This window comes from Lissotriton vulgaris, unplaced genomic scaffold (genome assembly GCF_964263255.1).
Source record: "Lissotriton vulgaris unplaced genomic scaffold, aLisVul1.2 SCAFFOLD_4152, whole genome shotgun sequence".
Taxonomy (NCBI): Eukaryota; Metazoa; Chordata; class Amphibia; order Caudata; family Salamandridae; genus Lissotriton; species Lissotriton vulgaris.
The window spans coordinates 96,932-114,505 of NW_028252650.1; the positions used below are offsets into that span (position 1 = coordinate 96,932).

At 46.9% G+C, this 17,574-nt stretch overlaps 1 protein-coding gene across 1 annotated transcript in view; it reads left to right on the top strand.

Moving 5' to 3' along the window:
- The window catches only part of LOC147662083 (echinoderm microtubule-associated protein-like 4), a 133,666-nt gene that overhangs the window by 76,595 nt on the left and 39,497 nt on the right, over positions 1-17,574 (top strand). Inside the window, exon 11 of the mRNA XM_086951124.1 lies at positions 14,452-14,519. Within this exon, the coding sequence (XP_086807250.1) occupies positions 14,452-14,519 (68 nt within the window). The remainder of the gene's footprint in view (positions 1-14,451; positions 14,520-17,574) is intronic.

Below are 17,574 nucleotides of genomic sequence, written 5' to 3' on the forward strand. Positions count from 1 at the left end.
GACATTCAGTGCTGTGGTGTCCCTACGTTCTACGTTCAGTGAGCATGTGCAGCAGTGACGGGTAGTCGGTGTGAGGGTCTGCACATTAGGGGCTAAAAGATGTAATGCCCACATGCAGTCTGACGTTAACAGCTTCTAGTTGCTTGCTCTCCCTATCACACCCTCAGCTCTGGGGCATTATTGTAGGGCGTTCCATTACAGGAGTTGAAATCTTGGCAAGTGCCAGTAATGACATTTTAAATCCTATATTGCTTTAGTAATAATTTACTATCTTTTCAAGCATGCACTAATCCATTCAGGAAGGTGAATATGTAGAAGAACCGAATGCATGTACAACGACCCACAAAATGCACTTTGTGGCTTTTGACACTGCATTCTTTCCAAGTTTATTGTAGCTTGGTTCAGACATTGAGGCCAAGAAAAAGAAAAGATCTGTGGGAAAATGCCCTTGTGCAAACCACTGTAAATTTCGGACTGCTTAACAAATCTTCAGCTTGCCAACTTTAATGTTTGAGGTTTACTGAAATAAAATGTACTGAAAAAAGTGAAAGTAATGCTTTGGTTATAACCTTAACTCCATATTCACCACTGAGAGAGTGCCCAATGTTTGCATAGATGTGTGTTTGTGTGTGACTGAATGAATATATAGTATGACGTTACTACGCATACATTTACAACGCAGTATTTTACATTGTGTTTGTTACAATGCAAGTCGTTGCAACGTCATGCGCTGGACGGCGTTCGACTTAGGAATAGTATGATTTACTATTCCAACTCCAGTCTACGTACAGTAGGGAAGGTGTTGGAATAGTAAATCGTACTATTCCTTAGGTTAGAGACCACAGGTAAAGTGCAGGTCTGGTAATGATACAAAACATGAAAGTCACTGAATTTCACCAGTTGTGGTTAGATAAACTAACCATAACTCGCACCCCCGTCTTGCACTGCTTTTGACTTTGCACATGGCCTCTCTTGTCACATGTTAAATGGCTTTATTGATGACATCACTGAAGACATCTCAGATTACATTGTTGGCCTATCGACTCACCAATGCTTGTAGTATAAGGGAAATCATGTGCAGATGTTCTCATTCATTAAAAGACCTAAGGTGAGATGGCATTAATGCTTTTACCAACTACAACCTTGACCCGTGTGTGTAGCAGAACATGATGGAGCTGTATGCTGTCTTCCCAGTATTGGTTGATACTGGTTTGCAGCCACATGAAAGGCACTTTGGGATGGCCCTGTATAACACATCTGCATGAACTTTCCCAAAAATATACGAAGCAACAGCAAAATAAAACCCCCTATAAGATTGTTGTATGTTGCCGTTCAACTGTACATGTGTTCCGCATATTCTACAATGAAATACAGAACTACCATTTTAAAAACCCAAACTGCTCTTTATTGTGATTTCTAACAAAATATGCTGGCTGCTCGCAATTGCTATTTTGTTCACTCTCTCCTCTCATGGTCTCCTCAAATGGGCAGGGCCTGGAGATTATGTAAATGAAAGATGGAAACTTGCACCTAGATTCATTCTGTTAGCATATTTATGATTGTTCGGTGTGTGAAGGTAGCTAGCATTGATTCCTAACATGGTGTGTACGTTCTGTGCCAAGAAAATCATATGCACCACTACATAAAAATAAACTGCAAACTAAAAATCAGTGTACCAGACATTACTTTTGCTGATGGGCGTCACGACACCGAAACTGCGGCTGATTCGTGTACACTATCCTGTGAGTGAACCATCCGCTGTTGTTACTAGCAGGGTTGAGGGTCTGGGCTTGGTGGAGTACATGTCCACAAGTGAAGCTTGTTCAAGCTGCCCACGTTGTAGTGGATTTGTGTGTGAGAGAAGAATACACTGCTTCTTGTTAAACTAGTAAGCTTTTAAGGCTTGTGGGGACCTTTTCGCTGTACAAAGGCAACAACTATCAACCTTATTAACCATTTTTCTCTTTAACAATGATCTTTTTTCTCTCGGATTTTGTCTCTATCCCCTAGATTCATCAAAGTCCTGTTTTGCGAGTCTGTTATAGCGATTATTAAGGAATCACTATTACAGACTCAGAAAAAGGGATTCATGTAGCTAACTGCTAATCGCAAATAAGGAATAACTCACCAGTCATCCCTATGGGCCAAAAGGCCCATAGGAATGAATGGGATGACATATCAATGTGCGAATCGCTATTAGCGATTCGCATTTTGAGTTTGCGATTTCAAGGGTGCAGGGGTGTCCAAAGGACACCCGGTTGCACCCCTGACATGACATTGGACGCTGGTGTTACGCACACACATGTCCCAAGGACATGTGTGTGTGTAACATACAACTTAGAAAAATGCACTTAAGTGCATTTTTCTAAGTTTCCGCTATTTACCACGAGGTTTGACTTCGCGGTAAATAGCGGCCCAAAATTGGGAATTCGCATTTTTTTAATGTATCATGAATTGCATTTAAGGAATCTCAAATAGATTCCCAGAATCTGGCACTTTGCGAGCAGATTTTCGTTTCATGAATCTGGCCGGAAGTTAGCTGGATTCCTAAGCGTGCCGTTTTATCCGCAAAATGGACTAGTCATTTGTTTCTACTATTTTCTTCCTCGTTTTTTTTTTATTGGACTGTTGACGAGCATCACACGTTTCTTTGACAAAAAAGTTTTGAGTTTTGCCATTTAATGTTCAGAATTTCTTAAACTCGAGCAATATAATTGGTAAGTCATATTAATGTGAACAGGCAGACAGCCAATAGAACATTTTGTAAATACAATTTGTCTTCTGCAAACAAAATCAAAATCTTTCAATATAGTCCTGAACTTGAACCACACGGAGCACCGGTTTTAAATTCTCTACTGGGATTGAATATATAATTGAAGCCATTCTCAATTAACAGCTGTTAATTCCAAAATGACAAAAATACATTAGTCGTGCCCTGGGTTGATACTCTTTATTAGCACGTTAACTTTACGTTCGAGGCATGTGGGCTGCTGAATTCATATCTGTGCATAGACCGCCACCTAGTGTTGGGTCCGGATGATTGCACATTGTTGTCCTGGAAGAGTCTTCGAAGTATCACGAGATAGGTGGCTCCTCCCCTGGACTACAGTGCGCATGGGCATCGCCTCCATCCCCAGATTGTTTTTTTCCGCCATTGGGTTCGGATGTGTTTCGGTTCCCTCTGTCGGAACCGATAGTTGTTCAACTTCTACTCGAGACCAAAAGGTCTTTAGGCTGGGCGTCGGTATAGTTGCGTACGGGTTTCTTTCTGACTCTCAGCTCCTATCTCTTGCTGCCCTTCCACGTGCCTTCGGCGCGGACGGGCCTACACTACAACTTTTGCTATGGAGCGGACTCCATTCAAAAAGTGTCCGCTGTGTCACTCCAAATATTCGCACCTCGACGTGCACCCTGTGTGCAATACCTGCTTGTCGCCGGATCACCGCGAAGACACCTGCATGGCGTGTTTGAAGTTCCGAAGCAAGAAGACTTTAAAGATTCGCCGGGCCAATCGGCTCCAGGCTCAATTGTCGGCTTCGGCGCCCCCACCAGATGACATTTTCCAGGAATCTGTCGAGGGAGAAGACGACGTGCGGGAGTCGGACTCTGGCCCCGCGTCCGAAGAGGAAAACTACGACGCGGGTGACGCGGACCTTGACGAAGTCTCCGACGAGGTAGGGGACGACGATCAGGCTTGTGCCACGATGGGAGATAGCTCAGAGGACGAGCATCCCCAGTCGGACTCAGGGGCTATTCCCCTTCATACGGCCCAGGTCGAGGGATCGCCTTCGGGCCTTACCCAAGATCTGCCTATCAGTCCTACGTCCCCGCCTCCGGGCCCGGTCACGGACATTTCTAAGCCATCTCTTCTGTTGAAGAAAACAAAAGTGAAACCAACTGGTCACGCACCCTCGGATGCGAAACCAAAACTGAAAGTTGCGTTGGTGAAGAAGGTTCTGGAGGCGTCAACTTCCAAGAAATCCAAAATGGCCGACTCCAAGAGCCACGCCAAGATGGCCGACCCGAAGCCCTCGGGGTCGACGCCAAAGGCGAAGGTCTCCGACGCGACCGCGTCGGCACCGAAAGGGGTCGGGGACCCGAAGACGGTTTCGAAGAAGCATCAGGGCGACGACGCGCCTAGGCATGGGGCGTCGGCCCCGAAGAAGAAGCCTACCGGCGATCAGGCTCTCGAAGACGAGGGGTCGCTCGAGCAGGTGCAACCCTCGGCAACCCTTACAAAGAAAGTGGAGGAATCCTTACAGCGGATCCGAAAGACCACGGTGGTTCCCACTCAGGACACTGTAGTGCCTACGCTCACGCCTAAGCCTACTAAAGAGAAAACGCCTATTCGTTTCGTCCTTCCACCCAAGTCGGCGCCGAAGGCCTTCGCGCCGAAACAGGGCGGACATTTAGGGGAGGTGTTAACGCCGAAAGCTGCCTTGGTGGTATCGAAGCTTCGGCTCCAGCCGCTTGCGGTAGAAGAGCGTCGTGAGGTCATTATCGACGCCAACACCGGGAAACTGTCGCTCCTCAAACGAAAGATCACGTCGGAGCCGGCGTTGGAACCTTTTAAAATCCCGCTCAAGAATAAAAGGTACTCTGCGGACTCTTCGGCTCTGGTGGAACCTGTGTCCCCACAGGCCTTGGAACACTCGCCGACGCATTCCCCCGCGGCCGATGCGGACGAGGAAGATGCCGAGTACACCTATCCTGCGTACTCTGATCCGGAGGAGGAGCATGTGCCCTGGGCCGGGGGAGGCGACCCAGATGACCCGCAGTCGGGTCAGGACACTCAACTTTTCACCGCCAAGACGTCCCCGACAGAGGACTCGGCGGCCTTCAATGCTTTAATTGAGAGAGCCGCGGCGAACCACGACGTCGAGCTGCACTCAGACCCCGTGGATGCGGACTTCTTATTCGACACCTTCTCGGTAGCCGAAAAGCAAGTCAAAACGCTACCGATGCTTAAGGGGGTGCTTAAGCATGCACCGGAGGTTTTCAGAGAGCCCACCCGGGCGCGGGTGGTCAACCCTTGCATCGACAGGAAATATAAGGCGGCACCCACGGATCCCACCTATATCAAGGGACACTTTCCATTGGACTCCCTGGTTGTTTCCAACGCTCGGAAAAGGGCGAATTCTCAAACTACTGGTGACGCTCCTCCCCCAGACAAAGAGTCCAAGATCTTTGAGGCCTCGGGCAAACGTATTGCTGCACAGGCAGCTAACATCTGGAGAATATCTAACACCCAAGCCCTGCTTGCACGTTATGATAGGGCCCACTATGACACATTAGAGGCCATTCTGCAACACTTGCCTGACCAATACAAGGAGGCAGGAGAGATGCTCATTCAGGAGGGTAAACTCATTACAAATGCATCCATCAAATGTGCTCTAGACGTGGCGGATACAGCCTCTAGAGCCATCAATACAAGTGTGTTACTTAGACGTCATGCTTGGCTTCGTATTTCGGGGTTCAAGCCCGACATCCAAACCACTATTTTAGGGCAAACAGTTAACCCTGACCATCTGTTTGGACCTGAGGTGGATGCCTCTCTAGAAAAAATGAAAAAGGATACCGAAACTGCAAAGTCGATGGGGGCTTTACAAAGTCAGCAGTTTCGGGGTGGTTCCTTTCGCCGTTCAAATTCAAAAGGCACCTCCCGGGGACAGGCATCCCAGTCCGCACAATACTACAAGGGTAACACCCAGCCCTCGTATAACAACAAGGGTAGAGGCGGTTACAGAGGCAATAATACCAAAGGCAGGGGACGTGGAAACAATGGCTCCAGGTCCACCACCACCAACAAGCAGTGACGTCTTGTCACTGCCCCCCAACCATGCAACACCGGTTGGGGGGAGACTTCAGCAGTTCCTGCCGGCGTGGAAGAACATCACCACGGACAGGTGGGTGAGGTCCCTTATCCAGTACGGGTACTGTCTAGAGCTTACTTCCATTCCACCAGACATACCCCCAAGAAGCCGTCCTATGTCAGGCGAGCATTTGACCTTATTGCAGCAGGAAGTTCTAGTTATGCTGCAAAAAGGGGCAATAGAGCTCGTTCCATTGCGAGAGCGGGGAACAGGGGTTTACTCCCTCTATTTCCTGATTCCCAAGAAGGACGGATCCCTCAGGCCTATCCTGGACCTCAGGCCCCTAAACTGGTACATACTCTCGGAGCACTTCCATATGCTCACGTTGCAGCAAGTGCTTCCCCTGCTTCAGCAGGGGGATTTTCTGGCTACACTGGATCTGAAAGATGCCTATTTTCATATCCCCCTACATCCTTCCCACAGGAGGTATCTCAGATTCACGCTCTTAGACCAGCATTACCAGTTCAAGGTCCTGCCGTTCGGGGTCACCACGGCACCAAGGGTATTTACGAAGTGCCTAGCGACTGTGGCGGCGCATCTCCGTCGCCAAAACGTCCACGTCTATGCTTACCTGGACGACTGGCTCATTCAGGCAAGGACGGAACAACAGTGCGCAGACCATGTGTCACGCACCATTCATCTCCTGCACGATCTGGGCTTCTCACTGAACTACCCCAAGTCCCATCTCCAGCCCGCCCACGTGCGACAGTATCTGGGCGCGACGATCAACACTCTGGCGGCCACTGCGCAGCCAAATTCAGTGAGAATCGCCAGTATCCAGGCGCTGATCCAACGGTTCAGACCCCAACACTCGCTTCCAGCTAAGGTGTTCATGCAGTTGATAGGCATGATGGCCTCCTGCATCTCCATTGTCCCGCACGCGAGACTACATATGCGTACGCTTCAGGAGTGCTTAGCACGTCAGTGGACTCAGGCTCATGGGCAACTGACAGACCTAGTGTTGGTGAGCGGTCGGGCATACAACTCTCTGCATTGGTGGAATCCACAAAACCTTTGCAAAGGCCGACCATTCCAAGAGCCTGTCCCACAGATTATTCTGACGACGGACGCCTCTCTCCAGGGATGGGGAGCGCATGTACTCCATTACACTGTGCAGGGACTATGGACACTACAGCAGAGGAGGATGCACATCAATGTGTTGGAACTGATGGCAATCTTCATGGCCTTAAAGGCGTTCAAAGTACATCTGTGCAACAAGGTCGTGTTGATCCGGACGGACAACATGACGGCCATGTACTACATCCAGAAACAGGGGGGCACACACTCTCCACAGCTGTCTCATCTGGCTCAGAGCATGTGGAAGTGGGCCATTCAGAGGAACATCTCCCTCATGGCAGAGCACCTCCCGGGCAAGGACAATCAGATGGCGGACCTCCTCAGCAGGCACAGCCATCAAATGCACGAGTGGGAGATACATCCATCGGTACTCCAACCGTACTTCCAAATGTGGGGTCATCCAGAGATAGACCTATTCGCCACAAAGGAGAACGCAAAATGCCAAAGCTTCGCCGCCAGGTTCCCACACCCCCAATCACAGGGCAATGCGATGTGGATGAACTGGTCAGGCAGATTTGCGTACGCTTTTCCCCCAGCACCTCTGATACCGCTGGTGGCACGCAAGCTCAGGCAACACTCGATGACGCTCATTCTGGTTGCTCCAACGTGGGCTCGCCAACCATGGTACACCACGTTTCTAGAACTCTCCGTGGTACCGCATCAAAGGCTTCATCTCACTCCCAGCCTTCTGACGCAGAGCCATGGCGACATTCAGCACCCAGATCCGCAACAACTCAACCTGGCGATCTGGCTCCTGAAGTCCTAGAGTTTGGCTACCTCAATCTTCCTCCCGATTGCATGGACATCATTCGGGAGGCAAGGAAGCCCACTACTAGAGCTTGTTATGCGGCTAAATGGAAGAGGTTTGTCATCTACTGTGGGAACAATGACATTGACCCGCTAGATGCTTCCATTCAAAACATCATCTGTTACCTTTTTCACCTGTATCGATGTAATCTAGCGTACTCTTCCATCCGCATTCACCTGTCTGCTATGGCAGCATACCTCCAAAACAGGCAGCACCTGTCACTCTTTAAGGTCCCTGCTATCAAGGCCTTTCTGGAGGGACTCAAAAGGGTCATTCCACCAAGGACTCCACCAGCTCCGGAATGGAACCTCAACGTGGTTCTTACAAGGCTGATGGGTCCTCCTTTTGAGCCACTGCACTCTTGTGAGCTTCAGTTTTTGACTTGGAAGGTGGCTTTCTTAGTAGCAATTACATCGCTACGGAGGGTTAGTGAGTTGCAGGCACTCACCATCCAAGAACCCTTTTTCCAAGTACATGCTAACAGGGTGGTGCTCCGCACTAACCCTAAATTCTTACCCAAAGTAGTCTCACAATTCCACATTAACCAAACAATTGAATTGCCGGTGTTTTTCCAAAACCCAGAGACGCTGGCGGAGCGCATGCTCCACACCCTTGATGTGAAAAGGGCCTTGATGTACTATGTGGACAGGACTAAAGATTTCCGCAAAACCAAACAGCTTTTTGTTGCTTTTGCCACACAACACAAGGGAAACGCTATCTCCAAGGCGGGGATTGCTAGATGGATAGTAAAGTGCATTCAGATCTGCTACGCTAAAGCTAAGCGCACTCTCACTATCCCACCAAGGGCCCACTCCACTAGGAAGTTAGGGGCCTCTATGGCTTTCCTAGGTAACATTCCCTTAGAAGATATCTGTAGAGCAGCCACATGGTCTACCACACATACTTTCACTAAGCACTACTGTGTAGACGTGCATTCCAAACAGCAGGCAGCTGTTGGTCAGGCTGTTCTAAAAACGCTTTTTCAGACTGCTGCAGCTGGCACGGGCGGCCGCCGTTAATGGAGGGACTGCTATGTATTCTATGCACAGATATGAATTCAGCAGCCCACATGCCTCGAACTGCAAATGCTACTTACCAGTATGCATCTGTTCTTGGCATGTAGGGCTGCTGACATTCATATCGCCCACCCTCCTCCCCGGCGCCTGTAGCAGCTGCAGTATTTATTCATACAAACACATATGCTCATAGCATGGTCATCACTCACATTCTTCACTCCATCTCTGCCAATGGCTAAAAACAATCTGGGGATGGAGGCGATGCCCATGCGCACTGTAGTCCAGGGGAGGAGCCACCTATCTCGTGATACTTCGAAGACTCTTCCAGGACAACAATGTGCAATCATCCGGACCCAACACTAGGTGGCGGTCTATGCACAGATATGAATGTCAGCAGCCCTACATGCCAAGAACAGATGCATACTGGTAAGTAGCATTTGCAATTTAAAACACATACATTTTTGCTTACCTCGTCTTGAATTGTAAGATCAAAAATAATACCTGGATGGTAAAGTCTGAAGATAGTTATATAGAAAAAATACAGAAATGTAAATACCTAAGACCACAATCGGAATGGATACAACTCTAATTCTGTAAACCGATTTTTGAAATGCATGGAGGCATGCTAGAGCAGATAAAAATCTAATGCAGACGCTATACATTAGCATATACATCCGCTTAAAGCTGCCTGTAGACGAAAGCCTCTTGTGGCAATCCCAAAAATGTACAATGGACTTGGAAACCGCCCTTTGCTTACAGTTGGTTGGCTTTGTCACCCTCACTTAATGCTTCTTATTCAATGGCTTACCTTCTTCAATGGCTTACCTTCTTCATCTTGTGTTAGTCCCTCCACTGGAGCATTAACCTCTTTACCATCCATGCTTTTGATTGGACGACTTGTATTCTTCCACTGCTTACATTCAGTGTACAACATCTTTCAGCATTCCAAGCGAGAACTTTATGTTGACGATATTTGTGTTTAAGATGATTGTTTTATTTAATTGTCTTTATGTCCATTTCCGATGCTCTTGCACCACCTCCTGTCCACTTTAGAAGTTCTATCTCTTATGGTTGCATACTTTAAAACACATTAAACCCACACTAAAGATCTTACTTTAAGTAGACACTTGCTTGGATTCATTGTCTTAGTCCCTTTAACCCGTTCCATGCTGCGGATGACCCATGGCCGTCCGACGTCACAGTGGGCGTGTGTGGAGGATGGTCCGGGGCCGTCCGAACCCCGCCCACTGATTAGTTGTCCAGCACCGCAGCAGAATTCGTGCTGCGGCCAAGGTGTTAAAATAACACTAGATTTCTTCTGAAATGCAAATACCTTCTTTACATGGTGGCACGTCTAGTTTTTATTTTCCAGCAATAGCCATGTTTGAAAGGTTTCCTCTTGCTTAGTAGATAGCTGTGGCTGTCTGTGCTCATAGTAGGTGATAGTGCGGATAACATTGGACAAGTAGAATGGAAGGGGGTAGAACAAGTAGCAGAGGATTAACTTGTTAAATCTGTAGAGCCAACAGTATTCAGCATTGGATTACCATTTGTCACATCCTGTTCGGGTGGGCCACAGGACCACCTGGCTATGGGGGAACAGCAGCTGTGGTTGGAGTCATTGTCTTCTGGGGGGGTGGTCCTACTGTGGCTCTGTAAACTGTGCCAAGTACACTCTTTCCTCACTTGACTCGCATGGTATCAAGGGCGGAACATCCAACCAACAGATGCAATAATGTATTGTCTAGCCCAGTGGCTGTCCATAGCTAAAAAGGAAAGTGTTTTACACTCACAGCAAAATGAAATACCATACAGTTCAATAACTGTACAGTTACAGGTTTGTAATCTCGTATACGATCCTCAGTAAGGAGCTCGATTCCCTTCTGTGCCCCCTCTAATAGCTCTGCCTACAGTCTCCGATCTGCCATCTGGGAATGTGCATTAAACAGACACAGTGGTATATTGCCCAAGTTTACCCCACTGGATAATTTGTAGGTCCGGTCAATAGCTTTTGCCCAGCGCTTTGTTTGGAAAAGAATAAGCGCCGGGCCAAAGTTTTGCTCAGAAGCCTCGGCCTGTGCTAAAGAGGGTTGGCGTTCAGGATCCCAAGGTTAGCTAGTCTTGGTTCCACCTCATGTCACTTTAATCCTCAACCAGACACACAAACACACCCTTTCTTTTTATTCCACTCTTGCAAGTTATTTTTCATCCCTGCTGTCTTACTTTATAACTGGTTTTTCTTCTTTCTCTTAACTTGCCCATTTTTAGTTTTTCTGTATCTTGTTTTGGAATAAAGTCTGTTAAGGAAAATAAGTGCGAGTCCCCAAAAATAAGTGTCAGTGGAGCGCACCTGCAACCTCTGGCTCAAATTAACCACTGCTTTTGCCACAAAGCGGTCACGTAAACAAAAATTCTATTGTTCACAAGGCAGATTTCTCTGCGGATGTCTTTGTCTACTGCTTTACCTTGCTCAGTGGAGCTGTGGGTATGGTGGTGCTGGTGGGACAATCTGTGAACCTGTTCCTTTAGCAGCAGCGACACCCTCACGGAGGTCACAGACCGTTGACTTGTATCAGTGCAGCAGGCCTGTATTGCAACACTCATTTGCTAGTGCTCGGGTTACAACAGTTGCATTCTCCAGTCTTGTTCTTCAGCTGGTGATCATCTTTGGCAATTGCAGTCTCCAAGGGCCGATTGCAGGCAGGTACTTTCTGATCGCAGTTGCAACCTTTGGGCCGGATTATTTGCAGGTGATCGTCTTTTGCTTTTGTGCCCGCCGGGCCAGATCCGGACTTCCACATCACCTGTGATGGTGGTTCTACTTGAGGCAGCTATGACGTCAGGCAGTGGCAGCGCCAGTCTTTCTGACGCACAGCTGGATACTGGATGACATGATGTTCCTACTGCCTTGAATGGCCTTGTACGGTTCACAACAGGAGCAGCTCAAAAGGATCAAGAGAACCCACTCGGCACTGGTCGTTCCAGGCTTTACTCCTACTGGCTGTCAGCGTCTTCTGGGTGTTCCTCAAGCTGGAAACATACCGGACATCTCCTGGACAGTCTCTCCTCCTGCTGGACCAGTCACTTTCCTTCCTTCTCCCAGAAAACAGACAGGCTTCAGGAGACTATGCACACCCACAGCTCCTCCATCAAGACGTGCAGACTTCAGGTGATGACTCCTCAGATCAGGGAGATTGGCAGTGATGCAGATGTATGCCCAGGTCACACAGTGGCCTTCCAGGTACTGTGCAGAGCTCCTCCTTACTTGATCAGGAAGAACATAAAACTGGAAAACAGTGAAGGCATTTGGATGCCTCTTTTATACTTCTTGTGCAGACGGGAGCCTATCTGTTTTCGCAGTGGGTTGGTTAGGTTCTCTTTCATAGGCCATTTTCTCTCCCTCTCTCTCACTCACAGGCTTTGTGTAAGGTGATAGCTATTGTGTCAGCTAGCAACGATGCTGGCTCTTAGCAGTAGTGTCTAAAACAAGTGGACCATGAAGTGTAATATCCTTGCACCATCATCAGCCTTCCTGAAGCAGTAATCCGTAATCCGAGATGAACGAAAGAGCAGGACAGCTATTGCCTAGAAAGGTACTGACATTGAACAAAAATTGCGGCCCCACCTCACTCTCACCATCTACCAAATACCAGTGCTGAGGATTAAGCAATAAGCTGCCTTTGGATGACAATGTTCTATTGAATTCCTAAGAGTAGCCCTGTCTCCACTCTTCCTCACCTTAGTATCTGGATCTTCGTCCTCCAATCACAGGGATGCAATTTGTGCACTCTAATGTCTGAGGAAGCTGTATCCACCCCTCATCTTTGTGCCATGCTAAACGAGGGGTATCTCAGACTCTCACTACACACTAGTCCTACTACCACCCATATACGCAGTCAGAAAGCACATGGAATGTCAGCACAAGGGTCTGCAGGTCACATTAAAGGGGAACTTTTCACTCTGCGCACACGGGGAAGAAAGGTCTATTCGTAGCTAAGGAATCACAAAACTCTGTGCTGCCACCAGCACTCTGTGACTAACCCAAGACTTGGACAGTAGTCCTATGTCAACTATGAAGGCAGGCTTGGTGTACTTCTCCAGGGCAGGGGTACATTACAATTTACAACGCAAAGGACAGCTCATTACTCCACCACCCTTTTTTAACATTAGAATAAAACATCAGGTGCTGTAAGTAATGAGTAACATGGAGGTGAATCCACTTGTATAGTTTATTTGTAGTCTCAAGAAAGTAAAAAAAAAAACTCTAATGACACAAAAGAAGTTGTAGCAGGACTCTGCAAGCCTGCGATATTCAATGACCGGTTTACGGTCTTTCTAAATCTATATTCAGCGCCCTTACAATTCTCCTCCGAGCATAACAATAGTCCAAAAAAAGGGCCTAGAATGTGTCATGGGCCACTCTAGTTGTGGTTGAGCACAACAATAGATTTGTAGAAAGGTGTAGCAGTTCTGGATATCTCTTTAAACATTTACCAACATGGTTGAGCTTGAGTTGAATAAACAGTACTACCACATTTTGTGGTTTATCCAAACTGTTCTTTGTGTTCCTTCGGACAAGGGGTACCCAGTGTAGGCAGAGGAGAGCTGAGTCCTTTACAGACTTTTAGTAAAGCAGCTATCTAACCATGCTCCTTTTCGGTTAATAGTATTTCAATGTGTCTGTTGTGGATCATGAACACATGGCGAGGATTCAGACCCTCTGCTCTGTTTAATGGTAATTGCTGTGATAGGTTTTATTAAATGACCAACTTCTTGGCGGGAAGCATCACTCTGACTAACAAGTTACTTTTCGTTAAGCATCTTCTGACAATTTTCCCCCAACAGTTAATTCACCATCGACCCCTCTCTGTGGTTTCTTAGGGCGAGGGAGTTTGTCTGTTTGTCTGGCCAGGGTTCTTTGGTCGCTGCATCTCAAGGAAATGAGGCCAGGGTGAGTTAGGTGTGGGTAGTAATCAGGTCTAGTGATAGGGTCCATCTAGCACTTAGGTCTCACACAAAGATGATGTAAAGATGTTTATTTGAAGATATGCAGATAAGATGGTAAAAACCCCACCAGGAGCATCCAGCATGATGCTCAGCCCAATGTCAACTGAAGACCTCAGCCCACAGAATCCCAACATTCTCTTGCGCATCATAGCTGCAGCATTCTACAAACTGGACTGGTAGTGGAGAAAGCATGTATAACATATAAACAAGATGCAAGAATACTACAGTGTTGAGGGCGTCACTGCTCTAGGTTTAGTTGCTGTGGTTGTGGGTAACTCCAGCAGCCCCTTCTTTGCTCAGTTAGTCTTGGATGCTTTATCTGTTTGTGGATTGTAATGCCTGGAAGATTCAATATGTTGTACAGTCACATTACAAATTTGCTGGCAGAAAATGGTAGTGCCAATTTAATATAATTGTTTTTTACTCTACTTTAACTTGCATTTCCTTTTATATGAACAATGATGATAAAGAAGTAGAAAGAAACTTAAAGCATTGTTACTGTGTTGAACGAAAGAAGAGAAGTGGATGCAGTAAAATATGATTTGTTACGTCTTAAACTTATTTTTGATTACACATCATGAGGTTTGTTTTATGCTGCCTAGCTGAATTTAGGTGTTTCTATGTGTTTGCTGCCATTGATTTACTTTTGGTACTGTCCATATATTTCTAGGAACCTGGACATTGTGCGGATTTCCATCCCAGCGGAGTAGTGGTCGCAATAGGAACGCACTCCGGAAGGTAAGTATTGTCAGTCAGTTGGACGCTCCTCCATCCTCAGCCGTGATACATTTGCATTCTATAATCCATTCGTCTAACTACAGTGTTGCAAGTAGTAAGGGAATTTGTCTATTATGTGGAGGTTTAGGCCAGTGGTAAGTTATTTGACGTTTTAAGTATAGTTTGAAGATGTAAAAAAATGCACCTTCAATTTCACAGAGAGCGCTGATGTCTGAATTCGGATTAATTAATTAACTTCGGAAATAACTCCATTACCGATTTTGCAGTCCTATAGTTTCTGCCAAGTGAATCTTTTCTTTCTGTTTTTGAAATTCTTTCCTGCTTTGTAAGAAAGCTTTGCGATGTACTGCAGGAACGCTTAGATTCTTACATAGAATGTTGAGAAGAACGAGACCTAGAAGAACCTTTGTCTGTGACTAGGTAAACCTGACTTTTTATTGAATATATTGTTTTGATTGAAACACGAGCAGAAGCGCTGGATCGACACGGAGTGTAGATGTATCGAGGTGAGTATGGATGGATAATAACAAGCCTCTGGCATTATTCGCAGGTGGTGGGGTGGGTGTGGGTGTGTGGGTGGGCGGTGGTGAGGAGTGGTGGGGAACGTGAGGAAGGGTTGGGGGAACACAGTTAGAAAAAGAAAAGCAACACTTACCTTGCTGCGCTGGTCCCGCATCTCTGTTCCTGCTGTTCTTACCAGACCGAGGCACAGGAAGCACAGAAAAGGCCCCCTGACCAATCGCAACGCTGTCCTGGTTCGACGCTCAACCAGGGAATGGGGGCCTGGGCTTGATCTCTGCATGGGCTGTAATGCAGCCTACATAGAGAACGGGGAAAGTGCGCATGACTGGTCCGGGCGGCCCAAGAGGGCTGACTAAACAATCATTGCGCACGTAAGAAAGGGCAAACTACTCCTCCCCTGCACTGTTGAAAAAGCAGAGCAGCCCCGCCGACTCACCCTCCTGCAACTCCATTATCATTTCATATTTCCTTTAGTTCACTGGTTAAAAGCAGTGGGGCGACACTCCTCTGCCATAGGGAGGAGCCGCCCCTGGCCTCACCCTCTCCTGAGTTTTACCATTTAACTCCTAGACAAGGGCGTCTTACGAGGGAGGGGGTCATCAAACTCCAGTGCAAATGCACAAACAGAAGTTCCTAATGCTTTGCCCGATGTAGATGCCATAGCTGTATCTGCAGCAGTGTTGGAATGTCTTATCAGGAGGGTCAACTATGGATACCAGTCTGTAAGGAAGAGCTTTGTTTATAGCTACAATGAAAAGAAAACTTTTAAAAAGAAAACCTCCAGATGTGCACAAGAGTGGGATTGGACCACTGTAAAACATGGTGCTTTAGGAGCACAGTGACATGTACAACACCAAGCTCGCAGTACTAGTTGCAACGGAATCACTGGTGTGACAGTACAGAAGATGAGTGCTATTCCTTTGCTACATTTTTGGCAATGGTCTTAGGCGAGAAGCTCACATAACTGAATCACGGGACTGTTCTTCTGAGTATAGTTGGGACTTAGGAGCCACAGTGGACAGAATCTTCTTAAATAGTAATAATAGGACTCGCGGTAGTCTACACACTGTCCAGCAGTACCCAGCACAGGAGCAATGGATCACAATGTGTGTGTTAATTCTATTTTTCAATGGTTTTCCTTGCACTGTGAAGAGCTACCAAAATTAAATAGTAGGCTATAATATTGTCTACATCTGTTTCCTTAAAGGAGGTCAGGGATAGTAGTAGTTTATTAATTGAGAAAGCTCTGTCTCACCTCTTTGGGGACATTCCTGGATTCTGCAGGAATTTGAAATTATTGAGTTGATGGGATGAAGTTGGAATCCTTTTGGCACAGTGATGGTTGTAGTGGCCCAATACTCTAAAATTCCTTACAACACGTTTGTGACAACTCTCAAGTAGATACGTTTTCAGATGGTATAGATCTACTCAAGTAGTCAGATTCCACATCTTGGGGTATAAAATCGCAGTGATCGACCCCCCATGTTTCATACCTGTGAATGATTGTTGGGTTTTGAGGTTTGCTTTTAATGAAAGCATGTTCCTATTTGGGCCGTAGTGATGCACAAATTATCGATGCATCCTGGTGCTTTGACACAGTGAGTGCTATTGACTACTGTGGGCGAGAATAGTTTCTTTTTCTCTTAAATTCTACTGGCCATTCCATTAACCCCTTCCACGCGGCCGCGATTCTGCGCCTGCGAGGCAGAATCGCGAGTGGGCGGGTTTATGACGGCCCCCAGCCGTCATCTGCACACAAGCACCGTAGTGCATGACTGCTGGGGACCGTCATCAGCATGGAAGGGGTTAATACACGTAACATTATTTGTGGGTGTTTAAGGTGTACCTACCTAGCCACTTTACCAGCACTTTGTAGCCATTATCTTCTGTAAAATATGCACGGAAATTGTCCATTATACTGTTGAGGTACAGATATCTTACTTGTGCTGGAATAGCCACTTCCCAAAGCGGGCCTGATCCTGCTGGTTTGGCAGCTGTGAGCTGATGCTTCCTAACTTAGCATTTCCAGAGAAGCATATGCCCCCTAAGCCCAGACACTGCCAGTGATGCCAGTGCCATCCTCAGACCTGATTCCAGAGCTGCTTACAAAGCCTTCATAGAGGACTGAGATAGTCCCCTTGGCAAAGAAGACGGTTCAGCAATTTATTTTTTGGCGATGAACCACTAGCCGAGCCCAGAGATCTGCAATTGTGGAGTAACATTTTGATCAGCCTTTTGAGATACCAAATAAACATTATCAGGGCAAGGAAAAAGACACTTCAGAGTCTGACACTCTTCTTCCTCGTCGGTACAGTCGCTTGTCTCTAGTCTTTTTTTGTTTCTGTTGTACAAAAGGCTACAGAAGCACTGGAATTGCCTAAATCCACTGCAGAACCAAAGTCTTACCTGAGAGAAATCCTGTAGCTGTCAGCATCCTTTTCTGAACCCTTGCACCCTTTGAGTAAGCCAATTTAGGCTGCTTGCAAAGTCTTTTTTAGGTCGAGCAGACCTTACTCTCAATGCGTGAGCATTG